Here is a 13,267-nt window from a genome sequence, read left to right as displayed (position 1 = left end):
ATACTCGATAGTCAAGTCAGACTACTGGCAACTTAATTCTAAATTTTATAATAAATGCCTTGCAATCCGAAGTTATTTTTCTCTTTTGTTAACACAAATGGTAAGTCCCACAGATTCTTAACTCTCTATTTCATGATAATGTTGCTGACTCGAATGAATTTGATAGGATTAGATAGACGTTTGAGATAGTGCAGGTTACACTGGTAGTGGTGTCATGGTTCAAAGCAGATAAATTTGGGCAGCCGGCGCGATTGAGCAAATTGACTTTATACCTATGTCGGATAATGCAATTGATATTCACTTAATACGATAAGAAGTCTGTAAAATAAGTTGGTAACAACCTCTCGATTGCGCAGAGTGCATAGCTCGGGGCGAGGGGCAAACACGGCACAGCTTAGAACTTGATTATTGTTGACAAATTTGAATTAAAATAGACTTAGTGTGCAAGAAAAACACACGAACTGCGAAAAAGTTTATATCGGATCACTAGCGGGCACACTTTCTTTCTCAACGACTATTAGGAGCAAACTGGGGTGAGCTTGAAAATGTACAATAATTTTTTGATTTTGCAATGCACTTCTTTTAATTTATGAATTTTCTTTTCACCAGTCTTAAATATCTATAAGAATATTGAACTATAATTTTTGGGCGCATGATGTATCTTATTAAGGTATCAATAAAATAATAATCATGAAAAAATAAGAACATTTTACTTACTATGCCACTGAAGTGTTCTAATACTTCTTTTTCTTCTTTACTTCTCGATATCAATCCAGAGGTTCTCTGTTGATTTGGATTAACGTTTATAGTATAAATATCTAAAGCCTCCATCGCATAATGGACCAAGTCGATATATGAGTGTAAAATGTCAGGACTAAACAGCTTTTCGTGATTAGGAAGACCCGTATCAGAAATCTGAAACTTTTTAAGAATTTATAAATAATGTTAAGGCTTTAAATTAAAAAAAACATACCTTAGAGTTGAAAAAACCCCATGTAATGGTTTTAACTCCACCAACAAGAGTTTTAACTAAGCTTCGAAATTCAGCTACATTTACGGAATTAACCCACTGTATTCCAGTTCCGGACGATTTGGCTGGTTCATTAGATATGTGGTCCTAGCAGAATATATTTTGGTTAATAGTTATACAAATAATTTTGCCATAATACATACATCCTTTAGATCTGGCACATTTATAAGCGACAATGAAGCGGGGCTTGAAGAATTTGTCGAAGGTCCAGAGAAAGATTGTCCTTTGCTTAAATGTCAAAAAAAACAAAGAATTCAAACAAAACAAATATACTTTTTGAATCGTCCTCCTTCGTCCCGCTGAAACAAAGAATTTAAGCTTTTGGTCTACACAGGCAGCTTCACTTGGCCATTGTCAACAGAATGCACCCAGATCAAAAATTCCCCGCCGAAAACTGGACCATTCGGAAGGGACATAACCAAGCCATTTTAAATGCCCCTTCCCTAAGGCCAACTCGGCAGAGCAGCAGCAGCACCGTGGTTTTAATTTAATTCAAATCGGAAAACGTAATTGTATCGCCTCGATACAGAAACAGAGATCAACCAAGATTTGTATTGAACTATTTTCGGTGCTGTATACAAAGTTTCAGGTCAGTGACGAGCGTGCAAGCTCGTTTCAGTTACAGTAAAGTGGATCTTTTTTGCATATACAATTCAAATCATCCTAAATGCTTTAACAATAATTTTCCACAATTGTACGATCTAAGCCGCATGGCTGTTATACGAAATACCCCAGCCATTATAAATACAAATAGAATAGAAATGTTACAGAAAAATTTTTTGAAATTCGCTCTCTTGCACCCTTTTTTTGTTGAGCTACGCAAGACCAATTGCTCTCAAAACGAGCCGCTTTATAGAGCCTTCAAACTTACATGCGATTAAAAAACTGTCAAGTAAATCCGATCTCAAACATAGGTGGATCGATTATTTTTTCAATTTTAGTGCGTTAGAATAATATTATATATATAAATTACTAAATTCACGTTCGTGCTCCAACATACTCCCCCCGTTGGAAAGACTCTGGTCCTTGCAACAGATTACTTAAACTGGCAGTGGCGGAATTTTGCAAATGGGACGGCGAGTGACTCCCTTCATCGTCTTTATATCGAGAAACTCTGACTCATCCATCAGCTCCAGCAAAAGTGTTTAACATTCGGCCAAAAAGCCTCTGCTGAGGTGGAGTGGTGTTGTCGTGGATGGTTATTAGTTGTCCATGCGTGATGTTGGCTTGCGGCGTCAAGCATTTGCTGCGGAGTTGTAACGCGTGAGATAGTCCCTCCGCGAGTCTGATTGTGAGGTCTCCGATCCTCCAAGCACGGTTCTAGAAGCACTTTTAAGGAATAATAAGTGTGATGGGGTCCTATTGCTAAAATTAGTAATATTTCTAAGCTATTTGAGCGTACAAGCTTTCGCTTATTCTAAAAAGATACACAAGCAACTGTCAACATGGTTTTGTATCAGGTCCGTCAACCATGACAAGCCTAGCAGTGTTCAGCAACTATTGTATTCAAGCCTTTAATAAGCATTGCCAAGTTGATACTATATACACGGATTACGCTAAAGCTTTCGATTAAGTTTGCCACGGTGCCTTGTTGGCAAAATGTTCTCAGTCGAGCATACACTCAGCAATGTTAAACTGGATAAGATTTTACCCAAACCATCGTAGCTTAAAAGTGAACATTAATGGAATATTTTCGGCACAATAATTGGCAACATCTGGCCTTCCGCAGGATAGTGCTTTGGGACCACTGCTTTTCATTATTTTTATAAATAATGTGCCGTTCAAAATTTTTCAGAGTGTCTTCTCTATGCAGATGACTTAAAAATTTTCAAAGAAGTCGAAACTCCAACAGACTCACTATCACTGAAGTTAGACTTATATTCCTTGAGTTCATGGTGCCGCCGAAATTTTCTTCCGCTCAACATGATTGTATGTTAGCTACTGTTAATGCGTATACAGTCTTATACAGTATTGCTAGTCAGCCCTTAAATTTTCAACAAGAATCCCTAGATCTGGGTGTAATGTTTTATTCCATATTTAATTCCTCAGCGAACTTTGACTTTATCATGCCTTAAGTGTACGCTGTGTTTGGGTTTGTAAAGCGGAACTCAGCGCTTTTCATGGATCCCAATACGAGGCTTGCGCTCTATTCAACATTTGTGCGCTCTGAAATAGAGTACGCGATAAAACCTGCAGCAACTCCATCTACTTCCCATCAAGCAAACTAGGCTACATCTCATCATGCTAAGCAATCTGTTCTGGTATCCATCGCTCCAGCAGCTGCCCCCAAAAAGAAATCACAAAAATAATCACAATGTAATCAATTCGAAATTCTACCAAGCAACAAATTTCTGCGTATTGGCAAATTTGCAGTAAGCAGCAAAAAAGAGGTGTTGTGCGAATTTTTTGCAAATTAAATTTAATTTGCAAACCTTTAGTAAAAGGATGCAGATTTATCAGCATTGAAGTTCATCAATTTTAAGTTGGGAGTGCCTGAGCAACCCTACCAGTCCGTGTTTTGCGATTAATTTTGGCTAGGATCAGATAAAGTCAGCAGATTCATTCACAGGAATAGTAGAATTGTTGTTGTTAAACAATTTTAAGTTACTCATTGATAATACTCCTATATCATCAGCATCCATTCTGCGATCTTCTTCATCATCTACTGGGTTCGTTCTCGCAACAGCAAAGGCTGGTCTCGATTTAATTCTCCCAAATTTTTAACTCTTTGCGCTCTATTCACCGACAAATACCCAACAACGCTAGCTGGAGCTCTCGTTGTTCATTTTCTTCGACCCTTGCCAAACAACGGGTTCCATTCCTATTGCGAATTCCGTGCTCTTCCGAGACGCGCTCTATTATTTCGTATAGCTTTTCTGGATTTGTTGAGACTCTGAAAGTGCGTTTGGGAGTAGAGCTCTCTGCATAGCTTTCTGATCAGCTGATGGATGAACAACAACATCGCCCGCTCCTATCGCTGCGTTTTCTGAAAGTTGCTCTCTTGGAAGTGGCTTCTTACAGCTCAGAGCCATCGCGCTTAAATTCTGGCTTTTCTTTTTTCGAGAAATCTTACATATTTTTCGAGTGCAGCGAACTTAATTCTAAGGATACGCAATTGATTAAAGTTACGACGTTACTAATGGCGATCTGCGGTAGGTGCTGTTACTCCGCATACACTGGAATGCATTAGCATGAACACGAATCAGCTGGTGGCGACACCGAGGATTTACAATCCTTCCATTTTAAGCACATCCCCACTTAAAATCTATTTTCAAAAGATCGCTGAAATGCGGACAAAAACGGAACAAGTATATCTTGCCACATCCCAAGGAAAGTTTGATGTCATAGTCCTAGTTGAAACCTGGCTTAGCATGAACTTTTACTCTAACGAGTACTTCGATTTCAACTTGATACAGTCTATCGCAAAGACAGCGATGGTACACAAACACAATGCGCTAGAGTAGGAGGCGTAATTGTGGATGTTCGTCGCAGCTCGAGAAGTTTGTCTATTGGCCTTCTCAATGAGCCTTTCTGGATCAAGTTGCTCTTTCTGTTATTGGACCAGTGGATACGCTTCTAATTGTGGCGTCTTATATAACGCCGAAGAGTACGTGGCCAAGACCTATGATAATCTACAGGACCAACAGCATCTCTACGTTTTTGGTGACTTAAACTTCTCATCCCTTGTTTGGGGAGAAACCCTGTCGCTCATTCCTTACTGCCAAGTACCTTACATCAACCACATGAGGTTCTTTTGATCGATGATCTATTCATTATGGGCTTAAGTTAATAATATATTCAATAATTTATATAAGCTCTTAGATTTAGTATTTCTTAGTCCCGATATTAATTTTTCATTAACTGAATGTAATTTACCTATCAGCAACTGCGTTTTTCATCATAGGCCATTGCTATAATCGTTCGACTTTTATAGGTTTGCACAAGAAAGGGTGCAAAATTTATTCAAGCTGCCTTGTTATATCAAAGGCCTAAAAAAGCTGAAAAATCTTCGCAATAAGTTTATAAAAAAATTCTAAGTATCGCGTAATCCGAGAGATTGGAATAGGCACTTGTAACACAAACGAAAATTTGAGTTTCTAAATAAATTTCTTTACCATCAGTACATAGCAGACGTCGAGAGCGGCTTGAAACTTAACCCCAAATCTTTTTTGAGGTTTGTCGGATCTAAAAAAAAATGCTTTTTCAGTTCCCTCTACTAAGTACCTTGGAAATTTTACTTCTCATTCTGATCTCTCTTTGCTTCTTTTTATACCCTTGCAGAGGGTAATATAATTTTATATATATATATAAGTTTGCAATCCAGTGAAGGAGACGTTTCCGACCCTATAAAGTATATATTTTCTTAATGAGCATCACTAGGAGAGTCTATCTAGCCATGTCCGTCTGCCCGTCCGTCTGTCTGTCCGTCTATCCGTCCGTTTCTACGCAAACTAGTCTCTCAGTTTTAAAGCTAACTGCATGAAACTTTACCAAAAGTTGTGTTTCTATTGCAGGTAGTAAGTCGGAACGAGCCGGATCGGACGACCATAGCATATAGCTCCCATAGGAACAACCGTACGCAAGAACACACTTTAGTTTTTTTACCTTCAACATATAAAATATCTGATATAAAATTTTGTGACGAAAAATGAATAAGCATTCGACTAAACTAATACACTTTTAAAATGTTTCCATTCGGACCGCTATATCAAGTTAATCATAATTTTAATGTTTTCAAGAATATTTAATTTTTGCAATAGGTGCAAGGGTATATAAACTTCGGCAAGACGAAACTTGGTTCCTTTCCTGTTTTAAAGCTAATTTTGAATTACCAGAATCAAACCCTTGATTCAATTACAAGATTGGTAACCATAGGTTCTTTGATTGTTGAAGACGAGAATATTCCCTAGGCTATTCAAGACTTTGACGATTCTTACAGTCCTGATAGCGATGGGATTCCTGCTTATGTCCTAAAATGTTACATTGAAGAGCTAATTGTATCCTTGAAAATTATTTTTAATTTATCACTTTTGAGTGGACTATTTTCCGATAGATGAAAGTTTGCATACGTGTCTCCAATTTTAAAATCTGGGCCCAAGAATAACATTGCCAATTATCGTCCTATTGCTAAAATATGTAATATTTCTTAGCTATTTGAGCGTAAAAACTTTCGCTTATTCTAAAAAGTCAACATGGTTTTGTATCAGGTCCGTCAACCACGACAAACCTAGCAGTGTTCAGCAACATTCAAGCCTTTAATAAGCATTGCCAAGTTGATACCATATACACAGATTTCGCTAAATCTTTCGATTAAGTTTGCCACTGTGCCTTGTTGGCAAAATTTTCTCAGTTGCGCATACACTCAGCAATGTTAAACTGGATAAGATCTTACCCAAACCATCGTAGCTTAAAAGTGAACATTAATGGAACATTTTCGGAACCATAATTGGCAACATCTGGCCTTCCGCAGGATAGTGCTTTGGGACCACTGCTTTTCATTATTTTTATAAATTATGTGCCGTTCAAAATTTTTTCAGAGTGTCTCCTCTATGCAGAAGTCTGAAAAATTTTCAAAGAAGTCGAAACTCCAGCAGACTCACTATCACTGAAGTTAGACTTATATTCCTTGAGTTCATGGTGCCGCCAAACTTTACTAAACATTAATACATGCTTGTATGTTAGCTACAGTTAATGCGTATACAATCTTATAACCACATATATTATTGCTAGTCAGCCCTTAAATTTTCAACAATGTAATGTAATATTTTATTCAAAATTTAATTCCTCAGCACAATTTGACTATATCATGCCTAAAGCAACCGCTATGTTCGGGTTTGTAAAGCAGAACTCAGCGCTTTTTATTGAGCCCTATACGAGGTTAGCGATCTACTCAACATTTGAGTGCTCTAAAATAGAGTACGCGGCTTTTATCTAGAATCCCTCAGCCAATATCCATATAAATAGAATAGAAAGGCTACAGAAAAACTTTCTAAAATTCGCTCTCCCACCCTTAAGTTGTCACACTTGCCAATCGCAGAAGAATTATCTCCATCTGTTTCATCGCCGACCTGGTGGGTGAAATCATTGACTGTCCAGAACTTCTGTCAAAAGTAGGCTTTAATGCTCCTGCTAGGAACCTCCGAGAAGTGGCTCCCTTTATTGTTGAGTTACGCAGGACTTATTACTCCCAAAACGAGCCACTTTATAAAGCCTTGTGTGAGTGCAATAAACATCGGACTATATTATTGTTTAAGCAAGTCTGATCTCAAACATAAATTGATCGATTATTTTTTTCAATGTTAGTGCGTAAGAATAATGTTAACAAGAATGGAAGCAAACTTCGGCAAGCCGAAGTTCATATACCCTTGCAGCTATTGCAAAAATTAAATATTCTTGAAAACATTAAAATTATGATTGACTTGCGTGTATGTTAACATTGAAGCTATTTGAAGCTTATTTGATAGTTCCTATGGCAGCTATATGATATCGTTTTCCGATTTTAATAAAATTAAAAGCGTTATTCTGAAATGTCAAACTATTAATTAATCATAAAGAAATTTTAAAAGAAAATAACAAAATGAGAAAATTAAATTAAAAAAAATTTTTTTTTTAATATTTTTATTGTTTCCATGGGAGCATTAGATTTTGATGAAATTTAAACCGTAATTCTGATATATTTAACTATTACTATGTCTCGGAGAACTAATAAAAAAATTAAAAAACACTAAAGTTATAATTTTTTGTATGGGAGCTATATGCTATAGTCGTCTGATTTTGAGGAAATTTAAAACGTAATTCTGAAATATTTAACTAGTAATGGTTATCTCGAAGAACACCAAAGTTATAATTTTTTTTTATTTATTTTTCCGATTGTTCCTATGGGAGCTATATGCTATAGTCGTCCGATCCGGCTTGATCCGACTTATATACTACCTGCAATAGAAAGACAACTTTTGGGAAAGTTTCATGCAGATAGCTTTAAAACTGAGAGACTAGTTTGCGTAGAAACAGACGGACGGACAGACGGTTATGGCTAGATCGACTCTCCTAGTGATGCTGATCAAGAACTGACTGAAATTATAATACCCTCTGCAAGGGTATAAAAACACCAATTTTAATTTTTTTTATTTATTTTTCCGATTGTTCCTATGGGAGCTATATGCTTTAGTCGTCCGATCCGGCTCGATCCGACTTATACACTACCAATAGAAAGACAACTTTTGGGAAAGTTTCATGCAGATATCCTTAAAACTGAGAGACTAGTTTGCGTAGAAACGGACGGACAGACGGACATGGCTAGATCGACTCTCCTAGTGATGCTGATCAAGAATATAGGTTAACACAGGCAGTTCCCAAGAGAAGAAACTGCCGAGTTGCAGACCATATCCGGTGGCCTGCACGCGCAGCGAAGAAACCGCTGACCGCGCGTTCCGGGTGCAAGTGCCCGGAGTCAGACCAGAGCACTCGCGAAGCGAGTGATCGCTACGGGTAGGGACAAAACGCTGACCCGGCACCTTGGCCACAGCGCTGCAGCCGGGCAAAGGCCTCAAGCTGCAGTTGGATAGGTTCTTTAGTATAGTCAAAACTTGTACTCCAGAGAATTAACTCTGTATAAAAATACCTATGCCCTTACGGGCGTATGGAAATAAATAAAAAATAAAAAAAAAAACTTAACGGTTTTATAATTTATATATACTTTACAGGGTCGGAGATGTCTCCTTCACTGCGTTGCAAACTTCTGACTGAAATTATAATATCCTCTGCAAGGGTATAAATATAGAAGTAGCCACTTAAGGAATGAATACCGTTGGCGAAATAAATAAATATGAGCTATAAATATAAGACAAAGACATAAGACAAATTACAAAATAAAAAAGTTAAGTTTTTAAAATTTTTTTGTAAAATATTTTTATTGTTCCCATGGGAGCTTAAAGTTATAGTCGTCCGATTTTGAAGAAATTTAAACCGTAATTCTGAAATATTTAACAATTACTATATCTCGAAGAACTTAAAACAAAATAAAAAACATTTTTTAATAATTCAATTTAATAATTTTTTTTATTTATTTTTCCGATTGTTCCTATGGGAGCTATATGCTATAGTCGTCCGATCCGGCTCTGTCCGACTTATATACCACCTGCAACAGAAAGACAACTTTTGGGAAAGCAGATAGCTTTAAAACTGAGAGACTAGTTTGCGTAGAAACGGACGGACAGACTGACAGACGGACATGGCTAGATCGACTGGTCTAGTGATGGTGATCAAGAATATATACACTTTATAGGGTCGGAAATGTCTCCTTCACTGCGTTGCAAACTTCTGACTGAAATTATAATACTCCCTGCAAGGGTATAAAAATGTTAAACTAGTGGCTCATCCGACAACACTCGAGCGAAAACCAAAATGTTAACAATTAAAGTGTTCTGTTCATCAGAACTAAAGAAAACGAGAAATGTTTTTTTTGGTTATGTTCGGGCATAGGCCTTAAAAGAAAAAAACGGTCAAGCGGTTATTTGGTCAGTAGGACTGGTGAGTAATCCGATAAAATGTGTGGGAGCGAATTCGCCCTTATCAGATTGTAAGATATATTTTTGGCACTGCAAAATCAATTAAATCTGGAAGCTTTTTGGAATCTGCTGGCTAGTATGTAGGACTGCCTAGTGAAACTTAGTCCAGTTTGTTGCATGTTTTGATGATCGCATTAAATATTTGCCGTCCTTTGGGGGTCACAAGGCGAGATCCCCAGTGCGTATGTGTCTCCTGCTACTATAAAGCGATCTCCAAGTGAATTATAGAAACGACTAAATTTTCCTTCAGAGACTGAAGGGCAAATTGGGTATTGCCCATTTTGTAACTTTATGTAGCTTGCAAATAATTTTGTGGAAGCCTATGGTGAACGTGGTGTATGATGCGGTCTCTTATTTAGATGCCATTAGTTCCGTAGAAAGTGTAACTTATTGTTTAAAAGTTATATCATTGTAAACGGCCGTCCACGTAGTGGACGTAAAGCGTGCGCAAGGAGACTACAGTATTTAACCGCAATATTGGAAATCGGCAAGGAATAGTTCGATCATAATAAATAATATTTTAATCCCTAAACGTACTGTATAACAATCCTTTAAACGTATCGAAAGCTATATATTTATTGAAAGACAGTTAATATAGTCAAAATAAATTTAAATTTTATACCTATGCCAAGTCGGGTTCCCCGACTATAAGATACCCGTTACTCATCTTAAGAATATCAAACTACTCTTTCTTTTACTCTTTCACAAAGCAAACGGAGTTCAGATGGCGCCATTTGTCGAACTGCGTAGCCTACACTAGAAGCTGCGTAAGATGTACTCGTATCTTGTATTACAATTCCCAAATCTCTAGTTTTTGTAGTTTCACAGATCTCGACGTTCATATAGACGAACAGACAGACGGAGGAATAGATGGACGGACAGACAGACGGACAGACAGAAGGACAGACAAACGGACAGACAGAAAGACGGACAGACAGACGGACAGACAGACGAACACACAGGCGGACAGACAGACGGAGGGAGATGACTAGATCGACTCGTCTATTGATCCTAATCAAAAATATATATACTTTATATGGTCGGAAACGCTTTCTTCTAAATTTTAAATAATTTCGAACGAGTACAATATACCCTTTTACTCTACGGGTTTAAATGTATATAAATGTAATCCTCAAATTTAAAAAAAAAAATTAATGTAAGCAGTGTTTGAAAAAACTGCAGTCGAGGTAGCAAATGTCGAAAAATGTTTGCTTTTTGCTGCTTTGACTGCTTGCGACTTATTAAATTGATTTTTTGCTTCTGCTTCTGCTCCTAACATTCAGTGTTTAAAACTGCAGTAAGTTTCATTTCATATGATTTTGCTTCTGCTTCTGCTCCTAGAAAATCAGAAGTCACAGTCGTAGCAAATACAAAAATCAAAAAGCGACAAAAATCAAAAAGCAGCAACAGTCGATGGTTTTTTAGTTTTATTGCTTGCTGCTTTGCTGTTGCTTACAGTTATGAGCGTAGGTCGGAGCTCCGGCAGGCATCTACTTTAGGAAGTCGTCAAAAGTGGCAGTCGGGAAAATTAATGCTTGGACTGTTGGATGAATTTTCTTTTTGTCGCTTTTGTTTTTGTTTTAGCAGCGTAAGACAATAAAGTAGCAAGCGGCAAGCGCAAACGCTTAGGCCTGGATGTTCTTGACCAGATATTGCTTGTAAAATTAAATCCCAGCTTTTTGGATAATGTCTTGGAACTTTTTGAGAATAAGGAAGATGATTCAATGCAATTAATAAAAATATACATATATATTAAGCCGAGTGTTTTTGGTTGGTGTATTTTGTCTAACCCTTTCGATAATGCCGTGTGCAAATCGTTTCTCCAAGGTCAAAGCAAATGAAAAGAAGAAAACAGTTCACATTAGTTTTCTAGCTATTTTTCGAACTTACGCTGCTCTCCCTAGGGAGTGATCCCCGGACTCAGATAGGATTAGCGCTAGTTTCGTCTGCACGTCACCGCAGTCTCATCAGCTATCTCTCTTAGGCTCAGATTAGAAGTTTTGCAATTTTTGGCGATTGCCATACACTTTTGGTGTTTGAGTTTAGCTTCTGTAGTGGGTGAATTTTAAATGCATTGCCTATTTGAAAGCGATCTGTTTTCCGATATATAGGCTCGAATGTAAATTCGTACTTGAAAACATTAAAATATGATTTACGTGCGTATATGTTTAAAAACATTGAAGCTATGATGATCTGCAGCTCAATTATTCCTATGACAGCTATACAATATCGTTTTCCGATTTTAATAGAATTAAAAGTGTAATTCTGAACTCCCAAACTATTAATAAGTAAAAAAAGAATTTAAAAAAACTACCAAATATTAAAGTTACATTTAAAAAATATATATTTTTTAAATATTTTTATTGTTTCTTTAAGATATATATAATATAGTCGTCCGATTTTGATGAAATGTAAACCGTTATTCTGAAATATTTAAAAATTAAAAAACAGCAAAGTTATAATTTGTTTTAATAATTTTTCGACTGCTCCTATGGGAGCTATGTATATGCTATAGTCGTCCGATCCTGCAATAGAAATATATCTTTTGGTAAAATTTCATGCAGATTAAACTGAGGGACTAGTTTGAGTAGAAACGGACGGACAGACGGACGGACAAACCGACAGAAGGACATGGCTAGATCTAGTGATGCTGATCAAGAATATATATATAATCTTTATAGAGTCGGGGATGTCTCCTTCACCGCTTTGCAAACTTCTGACTTAAATTAAGGGAATAAAAATCATAAATGACACGTAGAACGCCGGCAAGAAAGAATCATGAAGTTCTAGATCAACATTGAAGAGGTTTAAAGCAAGACAATGGGAGAGAAAACAGTGCAATGGAAGTTGCGGAGATGAACAAGCAAATGGCTAGTTTACTACAGTTGCTGTCTTAAAAAATTTAAATTGACGATAACACAATTAGTCACGCTAAACAGCAAAAAGATAATTTCGAGAAAGTTGTGAACGAATTTAACGGTCAAGGAGTTCAGCAGTGGTTCGATATTTTCGAGCTCACATTTGAACAGATGTAGTTACGTTGATACGTTGTTTTTACAGTCTGTGTGTGCGAGCGACTAAAACAAGTTGAAACGTGTACTACTTGATAAATTCGCTAGCAGCGGCAACAGTGCGGACGTGCATCGCTAGATAAAAAACAGAAAAACAGACCAAAACATTTCACAAGATACGACAGATTGCAGCAGCAGGTAATATGGCGGAGTCAGCGGTAATACGATACGTTATAAACGGACTTGTTGGTATAAAGAACCAATATAAAGCTGTGCTTTGCTCGTGCAAAAGTGCAGCAAGGTGATCTCTATAAATGGTGTAAATATAGAATGCTTCATCGATACAGGATCGAACGTATCACCATGGTTTTTATTTACTATCTATTTATAGCAGCGAGATTCATAAGAACTCTTGATCTGGAAAACGGGTTTGTTTTACTTTGCAGTGAACGAGACGAGCTAGCTGATAACTGCCTCGCCTCTGTAACAAATGAAGGATTGTTCGAGTTTAATAGAGCACCTTTTGGTTTCAAGAACTCACCGGCTGCATTTATCAGATATGTCAATTAATTGTCAGATATGCCGGTCAATTTGCAGTACAGAAGACCGTTCATTCCGTAAACCAACAGTTTTGGATACCTCATTTGGATCGGAAGGTA

The 13,267-nt window shown here is 37.1% G+C and overlaps 1 protein-coding gene across 1 annotated transcript in view; it reads right to left on the bottom strand.

The window, feature by feature from the left end:
• Positions 1-850: 850 nt before the first annotated feature.
• LOC128263966 (transcription-associated protein 1-like) overlaps positions 851-13,267 on the bottom strand; it is a 249,763-nt gene continuing 237,346 nt past the window's right edge. The window contains exons 8-10 of the mRNA XM_052999246.1: positions 1,174-1,258; positions 970-1,117; positions 851-915 (exon numbers count right to left, since the gene is read on the bottom strand). Of these exons, the coding sequence (XP_052855206.1) occupies positions 908-915; positions 970-1,117; positions 1,174-1,258 (241 nt within the window). The 3' untranslated portion in view covers positions 851-907. The remainder of the gene's footprint in view (positions 916-969; positions 1,118-1,173; positions 1,259-13,267) is intronic.

The sequence above is a fragment of the Drosophila gunungcola genome, unplaced genomic scaffold (assembly GCF_025200985.1).
Source record: "Drosophila gunungcola strain Sukarami unplaced genomic scaffold, Dgunungcola_SK_2 000035F, whole genome shotgun sequence".
Taxonomy (NCBI): Eukaryota; Metazoa; Arthropoda; class Insecta; order Diptera; family Drosophilidae; genus Drosophila; species Drosophila gunungcola.
Note: the sequence above shows the minus strand (reverse complement) of the source record. Positions and strands in the feature narration are given on the sequence as shown.